The 18,766-nt window shown below is 36.4% G+C and overlaps 4 protein-coding genes across 4 annotated transcripts; 2 read left to right on the top strand and 2 right to left on the bottom strand.

Moving 5' to 3' along the window:
- Positions 1 to 887: 887 nt before the first annotated feature.
- LOC104810161 (ELL-associated factor 1) lies at positions 888 to 2,668 on the bottom strand. The gene is made up of 3 exons (XM_010536360.1): positions 2,479 to 2,668; positions 1,518 to 2,158; positions 888 to 1,328 (listed from the first exon to the last, which is right to left on the bottom strand). Exons 1-3 carry the CDS (start codon positions 2,594 to 2,596, stop codon positions 1,143 to 1,145), a joined length of 945 nt encoding a protein of 314 aa, XP_010534662.1. The 5' UTR covers positions 2,597 to 2,668; the 3' UTR covers positions 888 to 1,142.
- Positions 2,669 to 5,779: 3,111 nt separating this feature from the next.
- LOC104809940 (universal stress protein A-like protein) lies at positions 5,780 to 12,826 on the top strand. Its single transcript, XM_010536071.2, has 4 exons — positions 5,780 to 6,056; positions 6,235 to 6,341; positions 12,194 to 12,312; positions 12,421 to 12,826. Exons 1-4 carry the CDS (start codon positions 5,801 to 5,803, stop codon positions 12,509 to 12,511), a joined length of 573 nt encoding a protein of 190 aa, XP_010534373.1. The 5' UTR covers positions 5,780 to 5,800; the 3' UTR covers positions 12,512 to 12,826.
- A 247-nt stretch (positions 12,827 to 13,073) lies between these two features.
- Positions 13,074 to 15,033, bottom strand: LOC104809939 (40S ribosomal protein S5-1). Its single transcript, XM_010536070.1, has 5 exons — positions 14,939 to 15,033; positions 14,774 to 14,868; positions 13,778 to 14,049; positions 13,483 to 13,686; positions 13,074 to 13,329 (listed from the first exon to the last, which is right to left on the bottom strand). Exons 2-5 carry the CDS (start codon positions 14,864 to 14,866, stop codon positions 13,275 to 13,277), a joined length of 624 nt encoding a protein of 207 aa, XP_010534372.1. The 5' UTR covers positions 14,867 to 14,868; positions 14,939 to 15,033; the 3' UTR covers positions 13,074 to 13,274.
- Positions 15,034 to 17,401: 2,368 nt separating this feature from the next.
- Positions 17,402 to 17,854, top strand: LOC104810160. The gene has a single exon (XM_010536358.2). The coding sequence runs from the start codon at positions 17,402 to 17,404 to the stop codon at positions 17,846 to 17,848; it is 447 nt and encodes a 148-aa protein (XP_010534660.1). The 3' UTR covers positions 17,849 to 17,854.
- Positions 17,855 to 18,766: the final 912 nt, after the last annotated feature.

Genomic DNA, 18,766 nt, shown 5'->3' with positions numbered 1-18,766 from the left:
CACCCCTCCCTCCCCAACAGCTGGATTCGAACTGGTGACGGAGGTCCCAAAAACAACACCCTTTCAACCACTCGCACACTATTTACTGGGTACTACATGGAGCCTTGCCACTCGCACACTACTTACTGGGTACTACATGGAGCCTTGCGTCCACCAGGCGTTACTGTCATGGTTGTCGGGTAATTGGGATTATATACGTTTGGAAAAGGCGACCAACTTCTCTTCCACTCAATTTGAAAGCAGCGAAGTACAAGACTTCACAACCAAATTTTCCTCTGGCAGACGACGATGATTACAAAGTTGATTGCGATTCGCATCTCAGATGAACCTCTCGCAGGTTCGGACGTCTTGTCGTTATAGTTTTCGCACTTGTCCTTGATGCTTGTAGCCATCTGCGACGAAGTTTACTTCACTTTCGTCTTTTGCACAAAACCATACTTTTCACACGCGTTCTTAGAAAAGTGAAATACCTCCCTTTACCAAGAAAAAGAGAGGAATAAAACAAAAAAAAAAACATTTATTTTAAAAGGAACATTTAAAAAGTAAAAGAAACAATAAACACATAGCTTATTAAAAATAACGACGTTCTCGAATATGGAGAACAGAGAATGAAAATGAATAAACTGTTAGTTTCTGTAAATTACGATAGTTGTTATACACTATGCAAAAAAAAAACTTTCATGTTAGATACGGATAAATTTTGAAAGAATATTTATAGGAATTAGTTTATATAAAACGAAAAAAAAATGGAACCAAAAGTGGAACGTTAAAAAAGAGAAAAAAATATGAAAATAATTTAAAAAAGGAAGAATAAAAAACGAGTTTGTCGTTATTAATATCTCAATATTTCTATTCTATTTGTACAAAAATTATTTGCATACAGAAAATAGAAATATATACACATTTGATTACAACAGAAATCCAGAGTGATATAAATCATAGACTTATTTGAGCCAAAGCAATTGGAACTTATAATGGACTCTCAAATACATCTCTATAATGTTTTCTTCTTCTTCTTCCAGAAAAAGATTTGCAAATATCTCAAACGAAGTTTCACTTCTTCATAATAAAAAAAAAACATGTAAAGTATGTACCTTTATGAGGTTTGAAGCTCTTGGAAGAGGTACCATTGTTTGGTTGCATCAGATTGAGTTAACTTCATCGTCTTCGTCTACTTCCTCGCCATTACTGCTTCGACTTCTACCACTACTGCTACTGCTTTCGCTTTCGCTACTGCTTTCGCTGCTCGAGCTCGAGCTCGAGCTTCTTCCCTTCCTCTGCTCCTCGGCATTGGTATTTGATGTGAGTGTTTGTGATGGCTTTAGGGTCTAGAGGATTTGATTCGATACACAGATAATATCCGGTGGCAGTTGGGTTTTTTCTTCTTCGTTTTGTTTTCGGTTTTCCTCTGAAGAAGTTGTGTGCTTTATTTATTTTGCTTTTTTGTTGGTTGTCAATATGAAGATATGTGAGAATTAAGGACACTGAAAATCTCCATTTTCGGACGGAGGGAAAGCGTTGGTTGGCTTTCCGGTTTGTAGATACCCGGACGTGTCGTCGTCCATATCTGCAATCTCCTCTTCCACGTTCATCTCGTCATTCCCGTCACCCGCCTTGTCATTCTCTGGGGTAAGTGCCCCGAAAATATCGACCAGATCTATCTCCATATGCTCATCCCCGTCCTCGTTCTTTTCGCTGCCAGGTGAGACATTAGCAGACACGTTTCCTGCCTCTTCTGGGCCGACGGGTTCTTCTGCTGATGCGATCTCTTTTCCATTGGACTTTGGACCGATCTCGATTCTTTCAACCTCAACCGGCATGGGAGGATGCAAGCTTCGATCCAAATTTGAGGGCTTTGCCCCTCCCCGACCCACCACAGGAGATAATCGGGGATCCATGGATACCGATGAGGCGGATTCACCAGCCATTCTAAGATGCCGAAGCTGCTTCACAGCTCGATGCAGTCTCTCCAATCGGAATGTCTCCCCATCGAAAAAGAGCACTGCATCGTTCTCTTTGTAATCCTCACTGCTACCTTCGAATGTCACCTTTGGTTTTCCCGGTTGGTTGTTTTGGAATTCTACTGAAACTCTTTGATCCTTGTTCTTATGCAGTGTCCCTGATCTGTTCTTGTCGATTGAAGCAGGCTTGAATTCATCTGCATAAAAGATTGATGCTAAAATTCATTCTAGTTCTTCGTTTGACATTAATTCGCAATGTAATCAAACTAAAACTGATCCATCATCTGGAGGAAATCTCAGTTTCTTTCTACCTAATGCCTACGGATCATAAGAAACCATCGAACTAAACGGATCGATTACCTAAAAATTTTGCGAGAAATCTCAACTGTTCTCTCAATTAACATCCTATGTGAAAACGAGAGACCACATCGAACACGATTGAACGATTGAACGATTGAACGATCGAATCGATCGAAGGATAGAGAAATCGAGAATCGAAAGGAGATGAACAACTCACATCGCAGAGTGCAGAACTTGTTGGAGGAATCGTCCTTGAAAGAGGGACCCAGGACGAGATCGTACCAGCAATGTGGCATCGGTGCGGTTTTGGGCTCTTCTTTGGAGTTGTTCGACATATCTTCGGACGACGACGACGACGACGACGATCTCTACTGCTCTCTCTGCTCCTCCCTCCCTCCCTTAGGGTTTCTCTTTTGTTTTCTTTCCCCTTTTTATTTTCATGAATTCATTTAAATATTCATAATTTGAATTTAAAATCTATCATAAAAATAAATATGGACAAACTAAAAAAACATTCAATTACATTTATCCAAATAAATCTACTTTAAATCATCTTTTTATTTAATCAATTTGTACCTATATTACACAGATTATTATATTAATTCATTATTTTTTACAAAAAAATTAGAGTTATGATCTCGAACATCTAAATAAATTATAAATATTACGATATTTTAATAATTACAATAATCAACACAATCAATAACAATATTTAAAATTTATATTTCAAAATTATATCTAATATTTTCAGCACTATAACATTAATAAAAACTAAAACCTTAAATGGTGGGAATTTTTGGAGTTTTTAGAATCCAAAAACAAAAAAAAAACAACATTCAAGTTTTTACAAAATTACTTTTCCTAAAAACTTGGAAAGTCATTTTAGTGAAAAAATCAATGAAAAACCAAAAGCTACTTTTTTTGAGTTTTCAAATATTATGAAATCCAAAAGCCAAAAACCAAAAACTAAAAACCAAAAACTAAAGCCAAAAACCCAAAATAAAAATCACTACCATTCAAAGCCTAAATATTTATTTTTTAGATATAAAATTCAATTGAATAATACGATAAAACAAATTACCATTACCATTATATTTACCGTCATAAAATAAAACAAATGACAATTACTATTTCTATTTGACATTTTCCAAACCTTCAATATTATTTTTTTATAAAATATTTAGTGAATAAAATTTAATAGATTGTAAATTTTAGATGTAAATTAGAGACAAATCTAAAAATAACCTTCAACTTTCACACTTACATAAAAAAAAACCTTCTACTTAAAATTACTTATAAAAAACCATCAACTATTAATTTTGAATAAAAAAGATCATAAACTATATAAATTATTTAAAATCAATTTCTCATTTTAAATTTGTTATAAGAAATTATTAACTATCAATTTTAATAAAAATAATTATCACCTATCTAAATTACTCAAAAAAATATATTTTTATATTTATTATAAAAATCTATAAAATTTAAATAGAATATATATAGAAATAATTCTAAAAGTACAAGAAAAATATAATATTTTAATATTAAATAATTATATAAATATTATACACATCAATCTATATATAATAATATACAAATATTATACTTAAAATTGAGTATATTTTTTTATTGTAAATATTATATTTAAAATTGTATCTTATATTAATATTTTAGAGATTCTAGAGATTGTAAATTGTGTATATTTTATTATTTGTAAATATAAGAGATAATATATATATATATACATTCTAAAATAAAATAAAAATATGATAATTTTTACATGTAATATTGTAATTGAGTATATTTTATTTGCTATAGATTTTTATATTTAGAATGAAATATTTTTTATAATTTTAAATTGATTTTTTTATCGAAATTATTATAGAAATCTATGAAAAAAATTAATTGTTCTAAAAAATCAAATTAATAGTTGACAACCATTGAAATACTAAAATGTTACAATATGATAAATTTTAGGGATGGGCGTTTCGGGATTCGATTCAGAATTTTAACGGTTCGATTCGGGAACGATTTATTCGGTATTGTAAAATTTGTACCAAACTAGTACCGTATATTATTCGGTTTGGTTCGATTCGGTATTATGACGGTTCAGAACAATACGATACTAAAGTACCAAATAAAAACCGAAATAAAAACGGTTCGGAACAGTTCGGGACGGTTCATGACATATTTATAATTCATATAATATAAAAGTAAAGAGATCCAACAAAATAAAAGTTTTGAATTTGAAAACTTAAAAAAAAAATCAACATTAATCTCAATGCATTACGCAAAAAAACTCTTAATATTAGTAAATATCATAATTAACTATTAATATTAAATATTTTTAATTAAAAAAATAAAAATACCGAACTGAACTGTTCTCGAACCGTTCGATATTTTAAATTTTATACCGTTCGATATTTCTATATAATACCGAACCAAACCAAAATCGAATTAATTAGTTCGGTACGGTTCGGGACCAGATTTCCGAACCGAATTGTTCACCCCTAATAAATTTAAATAAATATTATGGTTTCTATCCAAATTTAATAGATTTTTATAATTAATATAAAACATTATATATTTTAAGTAATTTAGATAGATAATTATTTTTACTAAAATTAATTATTGATGGTTTTTTATAAAAATTTAAAGTGAAAGATTAGTTTTAAATAATTTATATAACGATGGTCTTTTTTGTTCTAAATTAATATTTGATGGTTTTTTATAATTAATTTTAAGTAAAAAAATTTTGGTGTAAATGTATAATTAGAGGATTTTTTTTAGGTTTGTCCATATAAATTAATTATACAAGGGTTAATGTAGTTGAAATAAAAATGTATGGTTATTTTATTCAATTTATCTAGAAATTCTTTTTGAATAAAAAATCTATTTAAAAGTCTTTTTTTAGATTTTTTCCAAATGAAAAATAAAAACAATCTTCCATCTCTACTAGGTTTGGCTGCGAATTTCAGAATTTTAGATTAATACAGGAGAAAAAATGATAAAATGAAATATTAAATTTAAACCTTTTAAATTTTAATACATGGTTCATGTTTTTATTTATTTTTATGATTATTTCTATATTGCATTTGGTTTTTATTAACTTAGTTACAAAATTTATTAGATTAACTTTGAGATTGAATTGGATTTGGATATAATTACGCGTACTTTCGGGTTTTCGTTTTTATAGTGGTCCTACCTTTTATATCCTAATTGAATTATTTATTCCTAAATAAATTTAAAAGAAATATTTTAAAAAATTAATGTAAAATTTTGTTACATAGAACAGATTGTAAACTACGTTTTAGTGGGCTTCATGGCCCACTAATACCTACGCCCAATAAAAATCCACCGAATTGCTTCAAGACAAAAAAGGACACGTCACTCCCAAGAAAGTGCCACGTTAGTTTACACAGACCTCCACGTGTAACACAAGCTCTCCACGTGTCACCTTCTCATGCATTTTCCAAACGCAGTTAATGAAACAGAAGCTCATCTCTATCTCTCTCAACGGCAGGAACCAGACCACACAGATGGCGGAGAAACCACCGGAGAAGGCGGCGGAAAAGCTGACGGAGGTCAAAACGAGGCCGGAGACGAAGAATATGAAACTAATGGTGGCCATGGACGACAGCGAGAACAGCTTCTACGCTCTCCAGTGGGCCATCGACCATTTCTCCGGCCTCATTCCGGCGGAGGATACGGCCGAACAAGGGATTCTCGCGGTGGTTCATGTTCAGCAACCCTTCCATCACTTCTCTTTTCCGGCGGGACCCGGCGGCGCCGCCGGTCTGAATTTTCTTTTTCTTAATTGTGCTTAATTTTTTTTTGGTTCATGTGGGATTTTGATATTTTCCACGTTTTCCCATAAGATAATAATTCATTCATAATTCGTAAGATATCATTAATTTGATTAATAACCAATAATAACATATATTATGAACGGTTCGTTGATATATATATGCAGCGGCGGTGTACATATCGTCGTCGACAATGGAGGCAGTGAGAAAAACCCAACGAGAGATGTCGGCTGCTCTGTTTGCTCGCGTACTCCAAATGTGCCGAGGGAAGAAGGTAATATATATATTTTCAGTAGATGAAGAAAATTTTCTCTGTATTGTTAAAAATAATCTGTACATGTGTTTTTATACAGAAAAAAAATAACAAATTTGCTAACAGATTAACAACAATTTACACAAAGAAAAAGCATGGGGAAAAACTGTTGCGAAGCAACAGAATGGTTGTTGCCATTCATCCCGCGTTCCTCTGATGTTTGAGTCTTGGGCCTGATATCTCAAATTGGGCTTGGGCTGAATTTAGCAGGCCTGATGTTATCTGTATTACGGCCCCCTCAAGTCTCGCTCTGGAGAAAAGAGACTTGACAGATGGAGTTTATGCAGGAGAGCCAAAAACAGAGCTGGTTGCATTTGTTTGGTAAACAAATCCGCGAGCTGATGAGACGATGACACATGCAGCATTGTCAGAAATCCGGACTTCAGTTTCTCGCGCACAAGGTGACAGTCGATATCGATATGTTTGGTACGCTCGTGAAACACCGGATTAGAGGCAATGTAAATAACAGATTTATTATCACAAAACAGAGCAGCAGGACCTGAGGTGGGGATGTGCAGATCGTCAAGCAAATGCTGTAACCAAATAAGTTCGCAGGTGACATTAGCCAGCGCCCGATATTCAGCCTCAGTACTGCTTCGAGAGACAGTCGTCTGTTTCTTTGCTTTCCAGGAGACGAGAGAGTCACCAAGAAAAACACAGAAACCGGTCGTGGAGCGTCGAGAATCAGGGCAGGATGCCCAGTCGGCATCTGCAAAGGCCTTCAGCCGAATGTCCGAAGTGGCAGAGTAAAGTAAACCTTGACCAGGGTTACCTTTGAGATAACGGACAATGCGATGGGCCGCTTTGAGATGATCAGTAGTTGGAGACGATAGGAACTGACTGAGTCTATGGACGGCGAAGGTAATGTCGGGGCGAGTGATGGTGAGGTAGAGCAAACGCCCGATGAGCCGACGGTAGCTGGTAATGTCGGAAAGAGGATCCCCAGCATCCTTACTCAGACGATGATTAGGATCCAATGGCGTAGAAGCCGGTTTACAGGCAAGTAACCCAGCACTTTCAATCACTTCAAGGCAATATTTTCGCTGGCTAATCGAAATACCCTGATGAGAGCGAGCAATCTCTAATCCCAAAAAATACTGCAATTTGCCGAGATCTTTGATGTGAAATTGCCGGGCGAGTAGAGACTTAAGATCGCGAATGCCGATTTCATCATTTCCAGTAATGATAATATCGTCGACGTAGACCAGCAAGGCGACAAACGATGTGTCAGACGATCGAACAAATAGTGTATGATCAGCTTGGGATTGAGTGAAACCAGCAGAAATCAATACTTTGGCGAAAGTCAGGTACCACTGTCGCGATGCTTGCCGTAATCCATAAAGAGATTTATGAAGGCGGCAGACGGCGTTTGAGGGCAACGATTCACTGATGGAAGCAGTATATCCAGGTGGTAAGTCCATGTAGATTTCCTCGTCGAGAACTCCGTGTAAGAAAGCGTTCGTAACATCCAGTTGATAAAGCGACCAATGTTTGATGGCGGCAAGTGCGAGAACAAGTTTAACAGTCACAAGCTTCGCAACCGGAGAAAAGGTGTCGAGAAAGTCGACGCCTTCCTGCTCATAATTTGAATTTAAAATCTATCATAAAAATAAATATGGACAAACTAAAAAAACATTCAATTACATTTATCCAAATAAATCTACTTTAAATCATCTTTTTATTTAATCAATTTGTACCTATATTACACAGATTATTATATTAATTCATTATTTTTTACAAAAAAATTAGAGTTATGATCTCGTTTCCTTTTTATGCGATAAACCCAGCGACAACCAACAGCACGCTTTCCGGGCGGTAAAGAAACGATGGACCACGTCCCATTCTCAGCTAGAGCAGTAAGCTCAATATTCATAGCATTCCGCCAGGCTTCATCGGATACAGCTTCTTTGAATGTTTTTGGTTCGGTGAATAGAGAGGAATTAAGGACAAAAGTTCGATATGGCGAGGAAAGGTGGTCATAGGTGAGAACCGAAGAAATTGGATAGGGAGACTTAGAAGAATCAATGAAAGATTTATCACTGACGAGATAGCAGTGATAATCCTGTAAATAGGAAGGAGGATGAGTGGAGCGTTTAGGTCGGGACGAAAGAGACGAGGTAGAATTGGGCCTAGAAACCAATGGGCTTGAATTTGTGGAAGAAGGAACGGAGCTGGGTAAAACTAGGTCAGAAGAAATTGGGCTTGGGGAATTTGAGTTGGGCCTAAGGATGGTATCTTGGCCAAGCGAAGAAGAAATGGGTAATGGCAGTATAGCCGAAGGAAAGACTGTGTCAGGTGAAACGGAAATGTCGGAGTGAAATGGGAAGATGGTTTCATGAAATTCAACGTTGCGGGAGATGATAATGGAGTTGGTTTCAAGGTCAAGAAGCTTATACCCTTTGTAGCCCGACGGATAACCAAGAAATACTGTCGCACGTGCTCGAGCTGAAAATTTGTGTCGATCCGAGAGAAGGGTGGAAGCATAAGCCAGGCATCCAAAGACTCGGAGATAGGAATAATCAGGGACTCTGCGCTTCAAGAGTTCATACGGGGATTTGTTGGAGAGTAGCGGAGACGGAGTCCGATTGATGAGGAAGACAGCGGTGCGAACACAATCAGACCAGAAACGGAGCGGAATATTGCCTTGAAATAACAGAGCTCGAGCAACATTCAGGATGTGTTGGTGCTTCCTCTCGACAACAGAATTTTGCTGAGGCGTCTGGACACACGAGAAGTAATGGACGATACCCTTCGATTGAAACAATGAATCAAATGCAAGCTCCGGAGCATTATCGGAGCGGACTGCCTTAACTCGCTGCGAAAACTGTGTCTCAACCAGAGTAAGAAAGCGGGGAATGACCTGAAGCACATCACTCTTGCGTGCAAGCATGTAGACCCAAGTGACCCGAGAATGATCATCTACTATCGTCAAGAAGTACCTATATCCGTCATGAGAAGTAAGAGAGAAAGGACCCCAGACATCTATGTGGATTAGATCAAATAGGGAATCCGAGAGATTGTTGTTTGAAATAAACGGAAGACGGCGTTGTTTAGCTAAATGGCAAACACGACAGTGAGAGGGAGCATGAAACGAGGGAATAGAAAGAGTCTTAGTCATAGATTGTAATTTTTGAAAAGACAAGTGCCCAAGACGGGAATGCCAAAGGGAAGAGTCGAGAACAACAGACTGAACATGAAAAGTAGAAGACGCAACAGGACTAAAAGCAGAATCGAGAAAATAGAGATTGTGAAAAAGCTTAGCCCTCCCAATCGTCGACCCCCGAGAAATGTCCTGAATGGAACAAGAACCAGAAGAAAAGAGACAGGAAAGATTAGAGTGACGAAGCAGAGAGCTAATGCTGATAATATTAAAAGTGAAAGACGGGACATAGAGCACGTTCGATAACAGTAAGTGATCATTCAAGGGTACTTTGCCAGCTTGCGTGACTGAAATCTGTAAACCATTAGGCAGAGTGACGGTGCTCGGAAGTATTGAGACCAATTCCGAGAATAAATGCCGGTTAAAACAGACATGAGCAGAGGCGCCCGAGTCCAGTATCCAAGAATGACTGAAATCCCCTGCAACCGAGGCAGTATTGCAGACAAAGGCAGAGAGAATAAGAGGTGTACCAGAATCAGGATCAGAGGCAGGGGCACCATGATCTGTAATAGTAGCTGTGGGAGTCTTGAAACGATCGTTGATTTTGGAGCAGAGTTCTTGAATTTGACTGATGGACAGCTTGTCGATATCAGAACAAAACAAGGGTTGCGAATCAACAGCAGCATTGGCAAAGGAGGTAGGTGATTTGCTCAAATTGTGGCGAACAGGGGGACGAGGGGCAGGAACATTGCCAGACTTTGGTGCGCGATAGCCCGGTGGATATCCATGAAGTTTGTAACACTTTTGGATTGTGTGCCCGTAAAGACCACAATGCGTGCATAGCGGACGCTGCTTATGCTTGAAAGGCGGACTGGAAACAGAGGAAACCGAATCTTGCACAGACGCAGAAGAAGCTTGGAAAATCACAGCATCAGAGGGTTTGCTGGATTTAATCAGGCGTTGCTGCTCCTGCTGTATGACGAGATTGTAAGCTGTCTGGAGATCTGGAGGAGGATCCAGAGCGAGAATGTGACCGCGTACACTCTCATATTCGTCATTGAGACCGAAAAGGAAATCAATGACGAAATCCCCCTCATCTTCGTCGTTCCACCGTTTGGACAGAAGGCAGGTACACTGACCACAGGTACAGGCGTGACTGGCCTTGATAGATTTGAACTCTTTCCAGAGAGCAAAAATGGCAGTGAAGTAGGCAGCGACATCCATGGTGCCTTGACGGAGATCACGCAACTTTTGTTTGATACGATACTTACGCGGGGCATTGCTTTGCTGATAGCTCTTAGCGAGAAATAACCACATATCCCGAGCAGTCTCGACATACAGAAGACTCTGGGCGATGTGTTCTGCTACAGAATTCATGATCCAACCACCAACAATCGCATTGTTACGAACCCAGAAGCGATGAGTGGGATCATCTTCGGCAGGCATGGGTAGAGAACCATCGACGAAGCCGATCTTGTTCCGACCCTCAAGAGCCATCCGGAATGAACGAATCCAAGAAGGGAAATCAGCAGCTCCGGTTAATGGTTTAGTGACCAAAGCCACGCCACCATTATCGGAGGTGGAGAGATAGTAAGGACTATCAAAGTCCGGCGTGAACGGGGCTGGAGGAGCAACCGCAGCAACCGGAGGAATGACAACAGGGACATGATCCGCCATTGAAAGAAAGGACAGAAAGAAATCTCCAGAACAGAGCAATTAGAGAAGATAATTTTGAGGAAGGAGAAGAATCAAAATTGCTCTGATACCATTTCAGTAGATGAAGAAAATTTTCTCTGTATTGTTAAAAATAATCTGTACATGTGTTTTTATACAGAAAAAAAATAACAAATTTGCTAACAGATTAACAACAATTTACACAAAGAAAAAGCATGGGGAAAAACTGTTGCGAAGCAACAGAATGGTTGTTGCCATTCATCCCGCGTTCCTCTGATGTTTGAGTCTTGGGCCTGATATCTCAAATTGGGCTTGGGCTGAATTTAGCAGGCCTGATGTTATCTGTATTATATATATATATATATATATTTACACACACACACTTCTATAATGGATTAGGGTTGGCACGAGTCAGAGTACCCACACCAAAACCCGTGTCTCGAGTTTCAGGGTTTGGACCACATCTGCCACCCGTGCAATTTAGAACGGGAACCGAATTGAATCCGAATAATTTCCGGTTCTAATTTGGTAACAGATCTATATAAACTGTCTCGAAATCGAACCCGTTAAATACTGAATCAAAACCTGAATTATCCATTTTCATTCATATAAGAATGCATGTGTGAAGTATGAAGTTTTGGTTTTTGTTTGGTACTCATTAACGACACTAAAACTAAACCAAACCGATTAACATTTGGTTCTAGTTTGGTAAAATTCGTATACAACCGTTTCCAAATCAAATCCAACAAATAGTGAGCCGAAATACTCATGTGTGTTTGGCTGGCAAGCGCAAGGGCAAGGGAGGGAAAACCTAACTCTTTAACTAAAGCGAGTTTCACAATTTGTTCCGTTGTCATTTACCGGGGACATAGTCATAGACCTAGGCGAGTTCAGAGTCGGGTATTCACGGTTACGCCTCGAACCGACGGTGATCGAATACCCGTTTTTCCGCGGATGGGTTAAGCCATGTAACGAATGATGTGTAGGAGGTGATATGTAATTTTTACAGACATTGCTAATATTATATTAATTGTTGCAGATAAATGTCAAAACAGCAGCGCTCGAGGGCGACCCGAAAGATATGATATGTCAAGCCATCGAGGAAATGCACGTTCAGCTTCTGGTCGTCGGCAGTCGCGGCCTTGGCAAGATCAAAAGGCCAGCCACCCTCCAAAGATATTATACATACGAATATATATCTATACATATATATATATATATATATGTGATCTTTTACTCATCTTTCTTGGGTTTTGTTTTTGGCAGAGCGTTTCTGGGGAGCGTTAGCGACTACTGTGCTCACCATGCAAAGTGCTCCGTTCTCATCGTGAAACCACCCACGGATGTGGCCAAGTAGCTAGTCAAGTTCTCAGTGTAAATAACAACAGGTATATTCTCCGTATATCTGGTCCCAATATACAATAAAAGGTGAAGAAATACATCAGGAACAGGCAAATGGCGGAAAATCTATGATTTGGGGTATCGATGATAGACAACAATGCCCAAAACATGTGAAAATCTTGACTTCGCCTATTAAATATAGGGGTGGGTACTGATTTAGTTCTGGATGTCTAAACCCAATCCATGAGGTTCGGTTCTAATTTAGTACATTGTTTTGTAAAACCGAATAAACCGTTTCTGCATAAATATTAAACCGGACTCGATCAATAAATACTGAACCAAAATCCAAATTATTCACCTATGATTTGGTATTTAGTATTTATATAATAAAATGGAAACCAAACCATTAAATATTAGATTTTAATTTGATTCAATTTTTATACAGTTGAAAATACCATTACCGAATACCAAACCAGAAGCTGAAACACCCACCCCTAATTAAAATGTAACCCGGAGGAAGTCGCAGATTGCAACTGTTGTCGTGTCTGAAAACATGATTTTATAAATAAAAAAAAAGATTAAGCTTAAGACTGATAAGACGATTTAATGGCATAAAGTGTCTCAAAATTTATCTACCGAATGAGTTTAAGGATGAAATTTAAAGACCATGGAACAGAGAACAAATCATCTGAAACACCATCCCCCACGCTAAGCCAGAAGAGAACAAAAACACTCTTTGAAGAGATAATAATACCGCAAAGGGCAAAAGGGTTCTTTCTTCAACGGTTAGCCTTTGCAACTCTCTCAATCTCGTCCTTCTTCTTGATGGCATAACTGCACGTTCAAGTGTAAGTTTCAATGGAGTAGAAACTCATATATATCATATTATTAGATATATAATTCCTTAACAACTCAATCTAAATATGAAACATAGTTTATGAACTCTCAAACTCTTTAGAATTATGCGATCTCTCAGCATTTGCTTACCTGTTGGATGAGCCCTTTGCTGCGTTAATCAGTTCATCGGCGAGGCACTCTGCAATGGTCTTGATGTTTCTGAAAGCAGCCTCACGTGCACCGGTTGTCAGCAAGTAGATAGCCTGGTTGACCCGTCTGAGCGGAGAGATATCCACGGCTTGTCTCCTAACCACACCAGCAGATCCAATCCTGGTTGCATCCTCTCGTGGTCCACTGGTTCAACGGCCAAAACCCCACCATCAGAAAGAATGCGGTTCGATCTCAATGTGGTACAGAGAAAACAATAGTTGATTTCAATACCCACCTGTTCACGATAGCATCAACGATAACTTGGATTGGGTTAAGGTCGGTCAAGAGGTGGATGATCTCCATGGCATGCTTAATGATCCTCACGGCCATCAATTTCTTACCGTTGTTCCTTCCATGCATCATAAGAGAGTTTGTCAGCCTCTCCACAATTGGGCATTGAGCCTTTCGGAACCTCTTTACAGAGTATCTTCCAGCAGTGTGAGGGACATAGGTTGCGTGTTTTGCCGGCTGAACCCCAATGTAGTCCACAAGACTGATGTCGGTGACCTATATAAGATATCATGATCAATAAAGAATGAAAAAACCTGACCTTAGTCCACATAGACTTAAAAAACTATGGGTCAGGAACATCGAGGAATGCCCTACATAGCAACAACAGTTTTCTTCCTAGTTGAAGAGAGACACAAGACAGATCTGATTGCAGAAGACCAAAAACACTGGTAATATTGATGTATTTCTGTACAGAAACTACGAGAAACATGCATTATCATCAGCCACTAAGTCTCTACATAACTCAACAAAACGATAACAACGGTGTAAAAAACAGTCAAAGATGAAACCTTACAACACTAGGATCCATTGTAACATGTAAACAAGGACAGAGACAAGTTTATTTTCAGTTGATATACTGTGAGTAACACATTTGCATGGCAATACAAGGTTAAGAGAGAGTTACAATCAACAAATAGAACTGAATAGCTTGATATAGAACAACAATAATCCGATCCAATCTTACAGGCAAAAGCCAATGGAATTATCATATCAAATCCAAGTATATATAATCTAGTGGTCATCACATTGTAAGTAAAAATAGATACAGAAAGAACCTAAATTTCAACAGAAAGTCCCAGGAAAATAACCTAACACTCATAATTAGATTTGGCATTACAAAGTGAACATATCGGGAGGGCAAACAACCAAAACAATTCTCCAGCGTCACTCTAGAGAGCCATTAAAAAAAAATAAAGAGGGAAATTGGTGAGATAATTACCGAAACATCGTCAAAGCTCCAGCGGTTGAAGAGCTTGACCTCATTGGTGAGCGCCTGCTGAATATCAGCGTCCACTTCAACGGCGGCGGCCATGGCTGCACCGGCAACTGAACAATAAGCGAAGCTCACGGACAGAGAGAAAGAGAGAGAGAGAGGCAAATATACCTGAGATTGGCGAGGGAGATGGCGGAGGGGACTAGGGTTAAAGCTTTTGGCTGCTGAAGAAGAAGAAATAAAACTCCACGTTTAAAGAGGAGAAAAAACCCTAGAGGGCTTTTATACATATATGCTAATGCAGTCCTATCTTAGGGTTTGTAGGTTCCTTGTAAATGGGCTCTCGTGAATGACTTATATTGGGCTTTATTGGGCCCATAACTTTTAACGATGGTAGACTAACATTTATTTTGGGTGAAATGTGCAATTACACTAATAAATTTTTATGAGTTTTTTTAATATAAATATATATTTAAAATATTGATCTTACTTAAATAGCACAAAAGACTGTAGAAAAAAATAATGTTGATGAAACATTAAAATGACGTGGTAAAAGACTTATCTACGAATAATTTATTTATAGAATAGATAGATTTTTGTGTTTCCTTTTGAATAAAAAACCAATCTAAAATATTAATATTATTTTTATTTTTTATAACTTATTAGGAGAAAAAGTGTTACAAAATGGGAAAAGAGCATTATCTTTTTTTTTCTTTCAAAAACAAACTTTTTATGTGACTTTTAATAAATTTGTAGGTTCTATTATTATGGTAATGTGATATAACGTATTAACAAAATATCTACTAACCAAGATATTATCCCCAAGAAGAATTTTGGCCATAACATAAAAAAGTAATTAAGATATGTACATAATTATTAATTAAGTCATTAAACGACAAATAAAATTAACATCTCATGATACGCTCATTAATTGATCAAAGATTTTTCTAAATAGTGTAATAAGGAAAAAACAAACCGATGAGGATAAACAGAACTGAAAAACACAAGTCATTTTTTTAATTATGTAACTGTTGCAATGAAACCAAACCTATAAAATCACTTTGATTTTCACTTTCCATAACAAAACTTCTCTTTTTTTTATTTATTTGAAAAAAAATGATGTCAAACCATTTTTTGGTGGCAATAACTATCGCGATCACAACGAATTATGTTGTTTTCGCAGTCGAAAAGAGGGGCATTTCGCCGTCATTACCTCCCGAGGAGGCCTACGGGGTAACACCCACGGGTTACGACTTCGATAACAAACTTCTACACCAATATTCGACGAAATATTTGCAATTTCTCGACGATTGCGCGCTTAAAATGGATCAAGATTGCGCAGAAGAAACGTTTCTCGACATCTTAGAGGGCAAAACTATGACGAGAGAATGTTGTATAAGTCTCGTAAAGATGGGAATAGATTGTCACGTGGGTCTGGCGGATTTGATCTTCAAGACATATGAGTTCAAGAAGGATGCTTTTGTCGGCGTTCCAAGGAGTAAGGAGGTTTGGAACCGTTGTGTTCTTGAGGTTGGAGATGCGATCGGTGCTCCTATTCAATTTGAGAGTTAACAAAAAAAAAAATTGATTTCTCATTGTGTTTTTACATTAACATACACATGCTTTCTTGTATGTTTTTGTCAATGTTTTAATTGGTGCGTTATTGGTGTTTTAATCAAGATATATTTGATAAAATAATAATTATATTCTCTAATCATTTTTTGTACCAACGTGACTTTGGTTCTATAGACAAAGATCACAATGTAAAAAAGATTTTTTGTAACTTTTGAATGTATTCTTATATATATAAGTAAAAGCCAAACTGAAATTATTATTTTTTAGGTTGATGGAGATTAATGGATTCTTGAAGAACAATTTGTAATTAAGTATATCATTATACACAATTTAGTGGTGGATATTTCGATTTAAATATACAAAATCGAATCTAATTGGGTATAATTTGTATAATAAGTGAATATAATTTAAAAGATGAAATCGAATTAATATATATATATATATATATATATATATATTAAAAAAGTTAGAACATAAAAACAATCAAAGAAATGTAATATCTTACATCACATAAAACCCTGATATTGGAAATAATTTTAAAATTTAATCATTTAAAATCTATTATATATCTAATATTTGGTGGTTCAACGGGTAAGGAAGTAATAAAACTATTTTTTAATCGGTTTTCGGTTTTCTGAATGATATAATTGGGTTAAATAATTGAAAAACTTCTGAATTATAAAAAAATGTAAGTTCGTATATTTATATAGAAACCCTAGATTTTATGGCCACTAAAAAACGATTTATAAGACAGCAAATGCAATTATATATAGTTTTAATTAGGATTAATCAGAAACAATTTAAAGCATAACGACGCTACACGAATTAACGTTTTCGAACAAACCATGGAGTTCAATAACGTGCAATAAAAACACATTAATGAATCAAAAAATGTTATGAAATAAGAATAACAAGAACCACGCATGCATGCATGTATCCTATAAAAGGGCATCATCACTCTTCCTCATTCACTAAATCCATCAATCCAAAATCATAAAACCCACAAAAAAAAAAAACATGACAAACTCTTTTCTCATAGCATTGTTCTTAGCTGCCCTTATGGCTCACCCGGTTTTCTCGGTCTTGATCGAGGTCGAGGACGATAATTCATCGCCTGCCTCTTCTCCCGATCAATACATCGAGGTGCCTGATATCTCGTCCGAGGAAATAATTACGCCCGCCGAGGCATACGATAGCGAATTGATCAGTCAGTATTCCCCCGAAAGATTGAGGTTTATCCAGGATTGCTCGAAGAAAACGAGGTCGAAATGTGGAGTTGAGGTATTCAAGAACATGGTTCTTGATCGACCGGTTTCGAGAGACTGTTGCAAAGATCTGTTGAACATCGGACAAGACTGCCATCTGGTTTTGGTTCAGTTTATTTTCTCGACATATGAGGTGAAACACACCCCTTCATTGACGGTCGCAAGGAGCAAGCAGACGTGGAACACGTGTGTTAAGATGGTCGGAGATGAGATGGGTGCTCCTGTGTCTTTGGAGACCTGATTTTGGTTTTGGATACTTAATTTGAAATATGTATTAACATATGTTGTCATCTTGTTTTTAATCTGTTAATGGATGTGAGATGATACATATTAATTCTGAATATTATATTTTTATATGATATTAATGTTAGATAGTACATACAAGTTATGAATTATCCACACACACACACAAAAACGTTGTTTTTTTTTTCTTCTCTAGTTACGTTAATTATGTATCTAAAATTCAAAGGATATTCATTCGATTTCTCTATAGGATCGACCATTCGTTACATATTTAGACCAAACATAACACACTCAAAACCCGTTATCTATTAATTGATCATGTGATTAATAGATAATGGCAAAAAAATGTAATTATTGTTTCAATATTTGATTAATTAATCATGTAATAAAAAGATCCATTACCCATTAGTTAAATCATCATGTACTAATGTTTTAAAAATACAAGCGAAAGGCAGGGAGGAAGGCCATAACGGGAATAAAAACTAATCTCAATCCACTCACAATTTTCATGTAAATTGAATAACAATTATCATAGTTAAAATAATATTAATTCTGATATAAAAGCAAAATTTTAATTTTTGCTAAATTTAAAAAATGAAACCAAGTGGAATATAGATAATTCTCAGACAGTAAATATTGTAATATAATCCCAATCACATATTCATATTTCGGTTCGGATATACAAAATAAAAACAAAGCAAATAATAGTCAACATATTAAATGATTGAATATATTTTTTTTTATAAAATCAAATTAAACAAATTCAAATGAATGTACAAATAATCGAATAAAATATAATGAAAATGGGGTTTTTCAGAAAATATTGTTTTTTTATAAAAATTGAATTCAAATATAAGAACATATAAACAAATATTTTTTAAAACTAAAAAATTAATATTGATAATAAAATGAATTT

The sequence above is a fragment of the Tarenaya hassleriana genome, unplaced genomic scaffold (genome assembly GCF_000463585.1).
Source record: "Tarenaya hassleriana unplaced genomic scaffold, ASM46358v1 Cleome17, whole genome shotgun sequence".
NCBI classification, from domain to species: domain Eukaryota; kingdom Viridiplantae; phylum Streptophyta; class Magnoliopsida; order Brassicales; family Cleomaceae; genus Tarenaya; species Tarenaya hassleriana.
Note: the sequence above shows the minus strand (reverse complement) of the source record. Positions and strands in the feature narration are given on the sequence as shown.